The sequence below is a fragment of the Argentina silus genome (assembly GCF_951799395.1).
Source record: "Argentina silus genome assembly, chromosome: 15".
In the NCBI taxonomy this organism is placed as follows: Eukaryota; Metazoa; Chordata; class Actinopteri; order Argentiniformes; family Argentinidae; genus Argentina; species Argentina silus.
In genome coordinates, this window is record NC_139669.1 from 621014 (window position 1) to 636274 (window position 15261).

At 44.7% G+C, this 15261-nt stretch overlaps 4 protein-coding genes across 5 annotated transcripts in view; 3 read left to right on the top strand and 1 right to left on the bottom strand.

Annotated features, from left to right (window-relative positions):
* Positions 1–1759, top strand: part of abca1b (ATP-binding cassette, sub-family A (ABC1), member 1B) — a 47406-nt gene extending 45647 nt beyond the window's left edge. The window contains exon 47 of the mRNA XM_083686345.1: positions 1–1759. This exon is cut by the window's left edge and continues 235 nt beyond it. The gene's annotated coding sequence lies outside the window, so the exon portion shown is untranslated.
* A 473-nt stretch (positions 1760–2232) lies between these two features.
* On the bottom strand, positions 2233–6199 carry nipsnap3a (nipsnap homolog 3A (C. elegans); the record flags this gene model as incomplete). Its single annotated transcript, XM_083686846.1, has 6 exons — positions 2233–2548; positions 2902–2988; positions 3185–3334; positions 4110–4271; positions 4899–5106; positions 6116–6199. 6 exons carry the CDS (start codon positions 6197–6199, stop codon positions 2472–2474), a joined length of 768 nt encoding a protein of 255 aa, XP_083542972.1. The 3' UTR covers positions 2233–2471.
* A 1647-nt stretch (positions 6200–7846) lies between these two features.
* Positions 7847–9822, top strand: LOC310816524 (putative pancreatic secretory proteinase inhibitor; the record flags this gene model as incomplete). Its single annotated transcript, XM_083686772.1, has 4 exons — positions 7847–7898; positions 8402–8436; positions 8635–8747; positions 9641–9822. 4 exons carry the CDS (start codon positions 7847–7849, stop codon positions 9684–9686), a joined length of 246 nt encoding a protein of 81 aa, XP_083542898.1. The 3' UTR covers positions 9687–9822.
* A 485-nt stretch (positions 9823–10307) lies between these two features.
* LOC310816463 (exosome complex component RRP40-like) overlaps positions 10308–15261 on the top strand; it is a 136974-nt gene continuing 132020 nt past the window's right edge. The window contains exons 1-4 of one of the 2 annotated variants that reach the window (XM_083686673.1): positions 10308–10534; positions 11168–11317; positions 11465–11616; positions 11773–12001. In XM_083686673.1, coding sequence (XP_083542799.1) covers positions 10325–10534; positions 11168–11317; positions 11465–11616; positions 11773–11980 — 720 coding nt within the window. In that variant the 5' untranslated portion in view covers positions 10308–10324 and the 3' untranslated portion in view covers positions 11981–12001. Of the gene's footprint in view, positions 10535–11167; positions 11318–11464; positions 11617–11772; positions 12096–15261 lie in introns of those variants that run through there. The other variant, XM_083686672.1, reaches the window with a different exon arrangement.

Consider the following 15261-nt stretch of genomic DNA (forward strand, 5'->3'; position numbering starts at 1 on the left):
TACTACAGTAGTATTTTAATACTTGTCTTAATTCTCCGGTCAGAGAGGCGTCCTAGGATGGCGCCTGACTGGAAAAGCTCAATGCAAGTCAATGCAAACGTTTCCCCCCCTGGCGGTGTCGCGACTAGGACCCGGGGTCCTGGCCGGAGGTGTTTAAAGGAGAGAGAGAAAAAGTGTTAAACTTGAATAACTGCCATAATCTTTGGAGTGCCTCTGCAGCAGTGTAGATTTCCCTGGAACTTGCGCTGTTTTCTACTGGTGTGATTCCAGTTGGTGCCTGAGAGGTGAAGCTCAGGGTCCGTTTCCTAGTTTAGTTTTGTACTCCGAGACCAGAATTACACCATGAAGAACCGTCCCAATCATTTCCATGGCCAAGGGCTGAATTGCAAAAATCTGAATTTTTCTTATTGTTTGATTTTGATTTTATTTGTCGTGTATCTTTTTATTTATATTTATGTAAAAAAAAAAAGAAAGAAAAAAAAGATGAATATATAAACAAGCAATTGTTTTTACTATTTTTTTTTCTCTGGCTGAGTCCAAACATGGCATTACTGTGGCGCCTGTTCTACCTAGCGACAGAACCTTCTGTGGCGGACTCAGCCATTCTAGAACACTCTAGAACACTCTAGAACACTCCAATCAGAACGTGCTCATCGTACACTATGCAGACGTACTGTACGAGTGAAGAAAGGAAAACTAAAAGTGATTGATTTTAAAGCTTTTTTAAGAAAAACTTTTCGATTTTTGTTGATGAGTGTTTTAAGTTCTCACAGTTTATCTCTGATGAATACCTCAACACATACCAGACAGACAGACAGACACATACCATACAGACAGACACATACCATACAGACAGACAGACAGACAGACAGACAGACAGACAGACACATACCATACAGACAGACAGACAGACAGACAGACAGACACATACCATACAGTGGCCTGCAGACAGACACATACCATACAGTGGCCTACAGACAGACAGACAGACACATACCATGCAGTGGCCTACAGACAGACAGAGAGACAGGCAGACAGACACAGACAGACAGAGACAGACACTTGACAGACACAGACAGACAGACACTTGACAGACACAGACAGACAGACACTTGACAGACAGACACAGACAGACAGAGACAGACACTAGACAGACAGACCATCGTCTGAAGGACAGTCCACTATCGTCAGCTCCTCCGAACCACTAGTAGAGAGGCGAGGTCCTCCTCGACGGGCTGAAAAGATGTTTTTAAAAAGTAGAAATCAACGTTAATGAATGTGTAATGCTGTAGGGTGAGTCTGTATGCTGGGGCGGTGTTGTGTCAGTGTTGGTCTCCTGTCGTAAAGTGTGATGGAAGCTAGTCCCAGTGGCCTGTCACACAGACACCAGTGACGTCCAGAGTGGCCATCGCTCCGTCAGGTGTAGGGGACCATTCAGTATTCAGAAATAAAGCTGCCAGAGACAAAGTCCCATTGGTCAGTTTCAACATTCCAAGCACTTTATCCATGGTGTTGATTGGAATCTTTTTTGCACTGGAATTTCCACAGACTATTATAATGTACACAATCGTGTTTATTATTTTGTTTTGTTTTTTAATCAATCAACAAAAAAAAAAACCTGAAAGAGAGATGATCCTAGCAAAGTAAATGTTGTTTATTTAATAGTTGTTGATGTTGTGGATGTGTTGAGAGGGGCGTGGGGATTTCTGTTACTCACGTTGGTCGATAGGTATTTACACAATAAAACTGAACAAATCTGCCAGCGAGGCTCTGTGGTTCATCCTCTCAGAGGTCTCACTGCTCTCACACACACACACACACACACACACAGCAGCATTTGATCATCACATTGGTCTTTAATGTTGTGCAGTTCTCACGTGTCTCATGTTGTACAGCTGCAGAGTCAGACAGCATCACGGTTCAGACACATCCACATGGAACAAGTAGTCAATACATCAGAATAATCATTTATCCACAAGTAGTGAATACATCAGAATAATCATTTATCCACAAGTAGTCAACACACAAGTCATGGGACAGTGAAGCATCCAAAGTGTTGTTACTTCTAAACGCTGAAACCAATATGTACAATGATACCATCACAGAACAGCTGAGAATCTCTACTTATGAGAGAGAACAATCACCTCATTCATAACTGGTATCTCTTATCATCTAAAACACATTCACATCTCACAGTTAAATTACAACATGTTGGTCCATTGGGTTAATTATTAATCTAAGTAGCAGGTAATAAACTCTAGGTATTTATATATAGTATATTATAAATAATTAAATACTAATATATTTCACATATGATTCTATAATAACAATGAGAACAGTGTAAGGCACCAGTCACAGGGTCACAGACCCAGTTGAGGTTCGGTCCGCTGGATCCAGAGGTCTGTGTTGAGTCAGATAGACAGGCATCAAGTGGGGTTGCAGTGTAGAGGTCACAGGTCAGAAGTCACATGTCACTTGAGGGGGGAGTAGGGGCAGGGGAACATGAGCTTGTTCCTCTGAGACTCCAGGTAGGTCACACTCTCCCTCACTGTGGAGAGAGAGGGAGGGAGGGGGAGAGAGAGAAAGAGAGACAAAGGAGAGAGAGAGAGAGAGAGAGAGACAAAGGAGGGGAGAGAGGGACAGAGAGCAAATGTCATTTCTTGTGTTTTTGTCTTCTCTCAAAGTCAGTGATGACTGAATAGTTCTTGGTTATAAAAGTAGTTAACAGTGGTTATAACAGTCAGTTAACAGTGGTTATAACAGTAGTTAACAGTGGTTATAACAGTAATTAACAGTGGTTATAACAGTGGTTATAAGAGTAGTTAACAGTGGTTATAACAGTAGTTAACAGTGGTTATAGCAGTAGTTAACAGTGGTTATAACAGGTTCTAAGTGTCTTACCAGCGGCCACCACCCTGGCGTCTCCGTGGGCTCTGTGTCTCATCGCTGCCCGCTGGTCAGGACCCTCATACCACCACAGGGCGTGGACTACACAGGAAACACATCACACCAAACCAAACTTTATTTAAACAGGCCTGGACTACACAGGAAACACATCACACCAAACTGAACACAGAATACAGAAAATACAAATAAAAACAAACAAATACACACTCATACATGTGCACGTAAAGAGTGCAAATCATCATCATCATCCTCCTCTTCCTCCTCTTCCTCCTCCTACCTGTGTTGAGTGGTCCCGCCTCGCTGTGAAACACCCCGACCAGGTGGGCGTATCCCGTGTCTGCGTGGGCGCTGACCGCCGCCTGGAATGCCCCCCCCCACACCGCCGGCCCCCCCGGACGCATCTGGAACGACGCCAGCTCATACACACCTGAAACACACACACACACACACACACACACACACACACACACACACACACACACAGACACACACACACACACACACACAGCTAGGTAAAAACAGCCGATATCCCATCTCATATCTATAAGATGTGTCACTGCTTCAGTGAACTGTTCAACATCCGTTGCAGCAAAGCTACAGTATACAGGATGTGTGTCATGGCAGTTTTGATTGATTGTACCTCATCACGCGCACACACACACACACACACACACACACACACACACACACACACACACACACACACACACACACACACACACACACAACCTCAGGCTTCTTCATGACTCGGCTTGACCTCTGACCTCTTCAGAACACAATGTACATTGTTTACCAGTTGTGTGTGAAGGTCATGTGATGTGATGTTCTGTTCTGTCAGTGTAAACATGTCCTAGGAGGCCCAGGAGTGTCTGTGAGAGGCGGTGACCTCTGACCTTCCCTGTGCTGCTATCACTAATGCTGACTCATCAACCACTAAGGAAAACAGGGGGGTTTCACTTCCTGAAAGTGCAGAGGAGGTGACCAATCGGAAGGAGGAATAGGAACTGATGAAACTGCCCTGAAATCTGTTGACGCACACACTGACACACACACACACACACACACACACACACACACACACACACACACACACAGACACACACACACACACACACAGAGACACACACACACACACACACACACACACAGACAGACACACACAGAGACACACACACACACACACAGTGTATCTCTTGTTGTACCTCCTTCCTTTGGAGGCCGGAGCACGTTGCTCCAGGGCACCAGGTAGGTGACCTCGTTGTCCTGTGAGGCCAGCATGGGCATGGCCTTGGAGATGTACTGCTCTATCCAGCCGGGGTCCTGGGACAGGGCTGCCCGCACGCCCGCCCGCTGGGCATAGCTGTCTGGGGACAGCAGAGGAGGAGGATCTCTTTCACATTCAGACTCTTTGTCGTAGAGGTTTGATAAGTTCACGTCCATCCAGGAAGGAAATGAATTGACATTCAGAAATAAACTGGTAGAAAATTCACCTTCTCTGTCCGTTGGAGGTCCAACGGAACGACCCCCTAACCAGGTCACAGGACGGCGTCGAGGAATAGAGTCGCCGTTCTAAGAGCTCCTCCTCAACTTTGTGTTCTGCTTTCTATTTGTATTTGTGTTTGTATTTGGATGTTTATTGTAATCCTAGACTGATATTCACGGCACTGTTGAGAGGTCACTCCTAATGAGCACCTCACTGTACCTCTCCCTCCCTCCCTCTCTCTCTCTCTCTCTCTCTCAACCTCCCCCCTCTCTCTCTCTCCTCCTCCCTCCCTCCCTCCCTACCACCATACTTCCAGATGTGCAACACCTGGTTCAGCCCCCCCCCTCCCTCTCCCTCTCTCTCCTTCTCCTCCCTCCCTCCCTCCCTCCCTCCCTCTCTCCCTCCCTCTCTCTCCTCCTCCCTCCCTCCCTCTCCTCCTCCCTCCCTCCCTCCCTACCACCATACTTCTAGATGTGGAAGACCTGATTCAGCCCCCCCCCCTCCTCACCATACTTCCAGATGTGGAACACCTGGTTCAGCCCCCCGTACTCCACGCTCCAATAGCCTAGCAGCTCAGAGTGGGCGGTCCTCAGGTGGATCTTCTCATTGGTCAGCTTCAGGAAGGCGGCGTTCTTCTCTGGGCGGATGCTGTAGGTGCGGAACTCGTAGAAGGTTCCGTGTTGCTGCTGGGGCCCGGTGGAGATGCACGCTCTGGGCTGGCAGGAGAGGACACAGGGAGGGGGACACTGACACCCAGTGGCCGGATGGAGGTACTACACCGACATAGTCAGCCATAACAGCCACTGGTGGAGTTTGAACCTGGGTTGCTTCTCACCACAGCACTACAAGAGTAGGCCTATCTGTATCCATATCCATATCTATATCTATATCTATATCTATATCTATAGATGATAGATAGATAGATAGATAGATAGATAGATAGATACTACTTCCATTTTAAAGGTTTAGATAGAACTTTATTAACAGTTAAGTAGAGCCTTTCGACCATTTCTCCAATCCTTTCACAGTATTCTATAACACAGTCAAACGTGACTCAGTAACATTATTCCCCAGTCCTAGAAACACTCATTGTTAATGTTAAACCAACGGCCTGCTCCTATGGAGGAAACCACCTCTGGACTCTGGGGAATCAGTTCACCATCTAACCTTTCCTTCAGGGAGAGTCCAAAGGGCTGTTGGGACCTGGTGGACTGTCTGCCTGTAGTGTGCTGAACCGCCTATCCTCGTTATAAACACGTCATTCTGACTTTACCTCCAGGTAAATATGGACAATAAAATGCACATAGGCATACAGTGCATTTTCACAGTGGTTTATATTAACAGATTCATTATTCTGTGTGTTTAATTATAATATTAACCATACAATATGTACTTTTAATACAGTTTGACTTTGAGTAAAAGCGTGTGGGAAAACAAATTCTCAGCAGCCGACAGATCACTACTATAGAGGTCACTATCTCTCGCGTTCTCTCCTGGTGAGAGTTTCCCAATACCACGGAAATTTGCACAAAAACAAAGGTCGTGTTGCAAAAAAGTTTTATTGCATGGCAAAAATGCTAATTAGTCCAATGTCATTTTTTTCGAAGAATCTTACACTGTAAACTTGAACTTCTAGTGATTTCAATTGATCACGATCAGTATTCAGTCGGATATGTCGATCACAGCATGAAAAGTAGAGCAAATCAATCAATGATCAGAACTCACCACGTCACCATTTCTCATAGAAATATTCTCTATGATCCGTGATGATCTGCAGACAGAGCGAAGCGCATTTCTTACTGCAGACATGTCTGTGGGTGTTAGTGGACAGTTCAGAAGCTCCACTGTTTCACTAAAGTTTCTCCAAATGTAGTCCCATTATGGACTACGGAAGCCGAGACCAGGTCAAGTTTAGTCAATGACCCATGACAGCGAAGGATAGTCAAACATGACAAGATGTTGACATCCATATGTCAGACCGTCGTTTAACAACAGAGGTATAAGCTTTGTGAGATTTAATTTCTGTGTCCAAATAACAAAAATGTATCTTTATAGAATACAGTTCTTCATCTAAATGCTCGAACAGCAGAATTGCTGAAACAGCAATAAACGGCCTAAACATGACATCAACATTACATTAATGTACCGTACAATGATGGTATGATATATGACTGATTAACATGAATTACAGTCGTCTATTATTTGTTGTTTATGTACAGCCTGGAATGTAACGATATGTGTAACATAAGTCTACATTATGAGAATAGACACACAAATAAAAAAAAATAAAAAAAAATAAATGTTAGCTTTAATAACTGTTTCTCTGATGAACGGGCTTAATGATGCATCAACAGTTCACAGATATGTTGGAGTGAGCACACAGCCATGTTACTCTGAAACTGTATTTAACTAGATTACCAATTACTTTACAAGGAAAGAAGTTGAACCACACCCAAGCTACCCTTGACAGAAATATAGTTTGGCTAAAGCTTCTTTGAAAAAGTAGTAGAAACATGATAATCAGTTATTGAAAGATGACCAGTCCAGGACAACGTGTGATTGAAATGCTCTGGAATCACTGAGAGAGAGAAATGGTGCGGTGGAGCAAAGTGAGGACACCTTAGGCAGTGAAGTAACAAATAGTAGCAAATTGGAGTTTAACGGCTGGAATAATCACTTAATTCCAATGATTTGTTTTGTTTTCTTTTGGGAAAATGTAGTGACAGTATCTTACTACACCGCTACATGGAATAAAAAGTAGTTAATTACAGGAAACCCTACAGGTATTTTAATTTCGTCTAACTACCACCAAGCTACTGCAAAATGCCTTTAAACTGAACTACTCCCCAACACTGGTACATAGGCCAACTCCTGCCATACAGAGTAACATGAAAACAAGAGTAGACCACAGAGTTATTGGCCCAGACATATCTAAAACCATAACACTCAATACAAATGTGTCATAACACCAAAAAGCCTTAGTTGCTCTTGTACCATTATGTATCCCCCCGCGTCACGCCCCTCTGTTGTTCTGACTAGTATCCTGCTCAGCAATATTTGGACAGCTGGAATGTTTATCCTCTAATAAAGGAGACAAAGGGGAGGCTCCCTCCGTCTGTGAGCGGTGGCCGGCGGGACAGTCAGGTGCGCGGCCGTCAAAACACCAGCGCCACCGTCTCTCTCTCTGATCAGGGTCACATTCGTTCACGTCCCCATCCCAGACAGACCCTCCCTCCCATCCGCCACTATATGACAACGGCACGACACCGACCCACACCAGACGGACATACGACCCTGAGGAAGGCACATGAGATAAGACAGACCAGAGAAGACACAACACAGACTCAGACTCAGACTCTCTACCATTTAACAAAACAATACTACCATTTAAAAACCGGACGTATACCAACTATTGTTATCGGCTGAATTGTGTTCATTCGGAAAACAAAAGTCGAGATGATCGGGAAAGCTCTTCTGCTGGTGTGTCTGGCGGTGTTGTTCTCGGCAGGTAAGATCACTCACACACACCCTCTTCCTCCTAATCAGGGGGAGAGGCAGATAGTATCCTGCTTCAGTTTATGGTCCTAGAATACCTGGTCAACGTAATGCCTTCCCAGATGCATCATGATAGAGACATAATATCAGTACTGTTCAGTAGGAATCATAGAAGATACGCAGATATGATTGTTATAACGTGTTGTTATAAGTCCATAAAAACGAGTAGAAACCTGCACACTGCTTTCTAGTGTGATATGTATAAACAAAACTCCCAATGAGGAATAACAACCTGAATCTCGTGTGTGCTGTTATGAGTGTGAATCGATGGAGGCTGGTGGAGGTAGAAATCGGAGGACGGGGCTCATTGTAATGCGTGGAACGGAATGGGGAACGGTATGGAGTGTTTGACACCGTTCCTGATTCCGTTCCGTGCGTTACAATGAGCCCCGTCCTCCGATCTCTACCTGCACCAGCCTCCCCTGGCTGTGAATAGTAACTTTGTTGTGACTGCAGCAGACGCAGGGGACAGATCCAAGCTGTACAGGAGGGTAAGACGACTTTATGAACATCACAGAAACATCTTTATTACAGCGCTCAAATATACATAATAACAATAATACACGTGTGTAGTCAAAACCTTAGAGTAGATGGATGTTACTGTGTTGAAAACCTCCTCTCTATCTCTCTCTCTCTCTCGACCCTCTCCTCTCCCCCCCCCCTCCTCCCCCCCCCCCCTCCTCTCCCAGCCCTCTTGTGGAGACATGAGCGTGACGCAGGCATGTCCCCTCAACTACTCCCCCGTCTGTGGCAACGATGGACACACGTACCCCAACGAGTGTGCCCTGTGTGTCCACAGACTGTGAGTAGCCCACTGTCAGTCCCGGGCCAGTCAGTGGTGTGGCAGTTAAACTGTAGTGTTTTCTCTGTGACTAAGTCAATTGTGTGTCAGTTAAACTGTAGTCTGTAGTGTTTTCTCTGTGACTAAGTCAGTTGTGTGTCAGTTGTACTGCAGTGTTTTCCCTGTGACTGAAGTGGCAGTTCAACGGTGTAATATTGTCTCTGTCGCTGGGTGGGGGTGGAGGGGTGGAGGGGAGGGGGGTGGAGGGGAGGGGGGTGGATACCTACCTCTGTTGATGCACCACCACCCCAAACTCCCCCCCCCCACCCCACACACACACCCCAACACACACACCCCCCACCACACACACACACACACACACACACACACACACAGACCCCCCCCACACCACCCATCCCTCTCCCAGACCCAGTCAGGCGTGCATGGTGAGGAATGTTGTTGTTGGCAGCAGTGGGACCCAGCCAGTGATGTAGGTAACCTGACTAGTCATAGGTTTTACACTCCACAACTCAACAAGGTCTGAGAATAGACAACTTATAACCCTGAAACATGACTTCATGGAGCTTTTGTACATGGCTAACCTACTTAATAATGATAACAATAATAAGAATAATAATGCATTCATTTTGTATAGCGCTTTTCTCAGTACTCAAAGACACTACATTCCATGGAGAGAACAAGAATAGACAGACACATAAAAAGTCAAACAAAAGCACAGTAAAAAACAATTATTAGTCAACAGTAAGTACATTTTTTTTTTTTTTTAAATTAAAGTTTAAAAGCAAGTTTAAAAAGACGGGTTTTGAGCGATTTACTCCTTAATATTTAGTGCTTTCAGAATGGAAAGTGAGGCTGTCTTGATAACCCATCATGTTGTCCGTCTCCGTCTCCAGGGAGACCAACGCTGACGTCCTGATCGTGAAGGAGGGAAGCTGCTGAGGAAGGTCGACCTCCACTGTTAAACTCATGATTCTATCACTCATGTACTTCTCAATCTTTCTGTGATGTTTGAATGAAGCTGTTTGTGAGATACACACACACACGCACGTACACGCACGCACACAAGCACGCACAGACACACACGGAGACAGACATGCACATACACACACGCACGTACACACACACACACACACACACACACACACACACACACGAGCGCCCACAAATACAGACATATGCGCTCACTCGCACATATCATTTTCTATAATCATATTGATTTGTATTAAATCTCACCACTATCTCTGTTATGAAAATGAAATTGATTTTTCAGTTATTGCTGCTGGAATCTTTTGCAATTAAAGGTCTAGAGGCACTTACTGGCTTGTGTTTTGTTTGAACATGACACAACACAATATATACTTTTTATAATTATCCAATTCAATCATATAAAACACAATTCCACTGCCAAACATGATGAGGACCGTCGGAAAGCAAGTCATCCTCCCTGCGTAGTAGTTACCGTCTAGAACCGCGCGGCGGCGCTGCAGACCACAGCTTCACTTCTCACTGCCGTTTCCTCGGTTCCGTGTGTCACCGCGATAGTCTTCCCCCTCACATGTACACAACCGGCCGCAGCCATGCTGAGCTGTTTCAAAGATAAAGTCGGTGATGTTCTATTACCGGGAGATGTCTTTTCTTTCGAACAACCTGAGACGGACACTAAACCAGAGAAGGTCATTTGTGGACCGGGACTCCGGCGGGACGGTGATGAAGTGGTGGTCTGTAAAAGCGGCATCCTCCGACACAAACTACCGAACCTCTACTGGATCGACTCGCAGCAGAGACGGGTAATGCAGCGACCGCAAGCCGCGTCCGTTCCGTCAACCCGGTGTTGAATTTGGCCGATAGACCCCAAAAGCTGTTGAGCTGACAGGTTGTTTTTATCGGTTTTAATCTGTCTGCTGCCTCTGAATCGTCGGGATTTTCGAGATGTGTTGATGGAGAAAGTTGACTGACAGTCACGTGGGTTTGCAGGTTCGAGTTTTTATTCTCCTCTCGAATGTTCTAGTCCGGTCTGGAGGTTTTCATCTCTCAGACACACCCAACAGCCCGAGGACAATACCCTGTCCTGTCCTCTCCTGTTACTCAAATGCTACAGTCAGCCACATCTAGGAGATATCACAGCAGGGGAGGCTGGTGGAGGTAGAAATCGGAGGACGGGCTCATTATAATGCATGGAATGGAATAAGGAATGGTATCAAACACGTGTGATAGGTTGAGGTTGTTGTATTTGTGATATATACTGTAGTTTTGCAGCAAGCTAGTCAGAAAAACACACCTGTTTGATACCGTTCCTCATTCCGTTCTGTGCATTACAAGAGAGACCCGTCCTCTGATGTCTACCTCCACCAGCCTCCCCCGTGTCAGAGCCGGTCTCTGTGGTGACGTTGCGGACTCAAAGCTCTTGTCCCCTCCCCCAGTATGTCCCGGCGAAGGGGGAGAGCGTGATTGGCGTCGTCACGGCCAAATCAGGAGACGTGTTTAAGGTGGACGTGGGCGGGAGCGAGCAGGCCTCCCTCTCCTACCTGGGCTTCGAGGGCGCCACCAAGAGGAACAGACCCAACGTACAGGTGAGGCGCACACACACACACTTCTTCTTACATGATGGCCAACAGGGTTACTATGGAGTAGACCAGGGGGGGCTGGTAACCCTTTTGTGCATCTTTCACTAGAAAGCTTGAAGTAGAGTTTCTCTAATGTGTGTTGTGTGTGTGTAGGTAGGAGACCTGGTGTATGCTCAGTTCATCATCGCTAACAAAGACATGGAGCCAGAGCTGGTCTGTATGGACAGCTGTGGGAGAGCCAATGGGATGGGAGTGTTTGGAGCCGAGGGGCTCCTCTTCAAGGTGTCCCTGGGACTGGTGCGCAGGTAACCAACAGCAACACACACACACACACACAATTCTGATGTATGACTCATTAACTCACCCACTGCCAAAGAGTTCCGGAACACTCACCACCTAGAGGGCCAGGTGTCTACCTAGCAACAACACTCTGATTGACTGTTTGATTCCCCCCCCCCCAGACTGCTGGCTCCCCAGAGTGAGGTGGTGAAGGACCTGGAGAAGTTGTTCCCTCTGGAGATGGTTGTGGGGCTGAACGGCCGTGTGTGGGTGAAGGCCAAGACCCTCCAGCAGACCCTCATAGTGGCCAACCTGCTGGAGGCCTGTGAGAACATGACCCCCCAGCAGCGCCTGGCTCTGTTCAGGAGGGTGGCCGAGGGGAACGTCTAGAGGCTGGCGGGGGGGGGGTGCGTGTGTGTGTGCGCGTGCAGAGAGACTGAACACACTGAGTCCATGTGTTTTTGTTGTTATTGATCGTTTCTACTCTGTTTATCTTTTAGTAATAAAACAATCAAACCTCAAAATTGACGTGCAAACCGACCTTGTACTTCCCTTTGTCTCCACAAGGGGGCAGGCCACTTACTGTTCTCACTGGTGCGTCTTGACATGGATTGAAATGGTTAGCCAGTGCGTCCCGCAACATTACTTTGTTTATTTCGGCTCGTGTTTAGGCAGTGTTGATCTAACGTTCGATCCCAAATCACTCAGCTCATCCAAATGGCCTTTTAGCAACCTAGCATTGTATTGCTAGCTACAGCACACACAATGCCCACTCGCTAACGTTAGCTAGCTAGCTGGAGAGTCTCCAAGCAAGCAGGCAGAGGGATGGGTTAGCTCGCTAGATCACTAAATGGGTCACTTTTACCCAAGACATATTTATACAATGAAATCAACGACAACAAGTAACAGTTGGCTGCAACACAATTTAACATAAAAAACATGTAATTCTTGGAACATCAAGCATTCTTCATATTGCATGGTGTAGCCCTAGCAGCCACAGCTAGCCCGATAGGATATCTGGCTAACACACAAGCTAGCTAGCTGGTTAGAAATGCTGATGAAGCTATGCTACAATTAAAGTTAGCTACCATTACCATGTCAGAGGATTATCAACCTATACAACTTTCGTACGTTTCCATCAACCCTATGGCGACCATTTCAATTCTTCACAATATGTTAATTACTTGCAAGCTGTCTGTGCGTAAAAAAAAAAAATAACTAGGTAGTCTATGATCAATGTTGTTCATCGATCCGCTGCTGAACGGAGAAGCTGAGGCTCCGCTACCAAGAGCCCCGCCCCTTTTGGTGTTCGTCGCTGACCGATAGAAGTCTCATCCAATAAGCGTCTCTCATTTGCCGGTGTGGCCTTTTGAAAGGCATTACAATCGACCAATGGATGCAGCAGTTATGATATGAGCTACTTCCTGGAGAGGTCGTACAGCCTTCTAGCTACTATAGTATACAGTTTATATACTGTACTTACTAATTGACCTGGATATAACTGTAACTGTTTTATCTAAGTGGTCAACATACATTTGATTATCAAGAAGAAGAAAAAAAAAACACGATTGTAACATTTGTCCAAGTATCTTCTTTGACCACAGGAGGTCAGCCAAAGGCCATAGACAGAAAACAGTAGGCCCATCTTCCATGCAAAGAGGAGTACTGAATCAATGATTACTATTATAATGGTCGAATATATGATAGAAAGTGTCAAAAATAACGACAAATGAGAACTGATAAATTGATAAATTATCACGGAACACATAATGCATCCTCTAAAATCACTGCAAAACTATTGGCCGGCTATTCCATTCTATCATGAATAAATGTGTATTAAATACTGACATATACTATTTGTCGTGTGATGCTAAATTCCTACCCCTCAGCCAAGTGTAGATCTGAAAGGATTGGATGGTATGCAAAATGGCTGACAATCTGTCTAGTCTATTCAGAAGGCAAGGTGGAGCAATTACCAGGAGTGGCTGATTTAGAACGCAGTGGCTTTTATTTGATTACTATGGTTCCGCTGTGGCCGATAGCCTGTAACATTCTTCATGTTAGTTGCTAGGGCAACCCCATTCACCCTATGACTAAACCCCTCAGCCTCATATGACGCTCAATACTCAGACTATCCATATGCTTCATCAGGGTCACATGTTCAGCAAGTTGCTTGGCCCTCGACTCACAGTGAAGCAGACAATGTTCCTTTTCTCTGCCCCTAATAAGAGACACAAGCTGTAGGTCGAGGAAGCTGATAGGTCATTATCCAGGTCAGATGATACTGAAACTGGGCAAAAGTTGTCTACTGGTTTGAAGGAGCAAATGAAAGGCCAAGGTAGATCTGGTTAAAAATGCTGTGACATAGTACATTAGTGTTTACTTTGGATGTTATTCAGATGTTATTCACAGTGGATGAGTGGCTTGTGTTAGTACACAAGTGAAATAAGGACTACTCAAACCATTCCACATACTATGTGATTACATCATTATTATGTTAATACAATGTTGTAACAACAGTAAATACAGTGTAACTACACAGGTATAGGTGTAACTTAACGTGTCAGCTGGCCAGCTGTGCCTCCTGCATTTCCCCCATATCCAGAATAATGAAATGTATTGTAATTCTACAAGTAGTTTACATTAATTTGCATTTGATTGAAAGTGAAAGATGGTCAGTTGTGGTCACAGGGCAACACAAGAGGATGTGTACATGTTTATGGCTATAAATCGATGCTAGAGAAAACATCAGGCTGTGTTAGTTTGTATGAAAGTAGGGACTGATTAGGAAAGTCATTGTGTTGATGTGGATTTAACTAATGATTATATCTACAAGAGGGGGCAAAAACAAAAGTTTGTGTATGAAGCCTCTAACTTCAGTCAGAGAGCTCTCTGCTTTGGAAAATTAAATTAAATAAATCCTTATTATTCGTGTACAATACTATGCCACGAAAGACTCCACTCCTCCCCGACTACACCATAGGGGAGGATGTCGTACTGCAGCCTTGCAGGAGGTCATACAATGAAATGTAGGAGGGTTTTTTGTGTGTGTTTTTTTTTTACATTTCGGCGCCATTTTCGATTGGGCTGGAGGTAAGTTTGGAATTTTAGGGGATTATTTTTCGTGTATTTTTCTCCAATTCACAGCTGCTCAAATCATTAGTATTTTCATTCAGTTTAAGGATTTGCGTAATGTACTTAATCGAGGAAAAAAGTATTTCGAGTTTGCATTTGCAATACATTACTTTCAGCAACTATTCTTCCTGAGTTTTTAGTAATGTAGGTTTTTGCTGAATACGTGGTATTTCGCCTTGCTTGTATGAAGTCAGTAGTGAGCTGAACGTTACATCAGTTGGTAAATGGTCAAACTAACTTCCACTCGCTAATTAGACAGTTTGCACAAGTCAGCTCGTTGAAAATTATGTCTTTCGGTGAAAAGGGACGTCGATAATTTCAGCAGAGCATTTTGTTGTCACTAAAAGCATGATAAAGAAAACAGTTTTCAACAACAAAAACCTGTTGTTTTAAATGAGGGACATGTTGTACCTAACAATACTGCAATGTTGTTTAATTAGATTATATTCTCATGTTCACATATTGTTATGATTAACTATACATTAAACGAACTATTGTTATCTCTAAGAAATATTTGACGCAACCAGATATTGTAT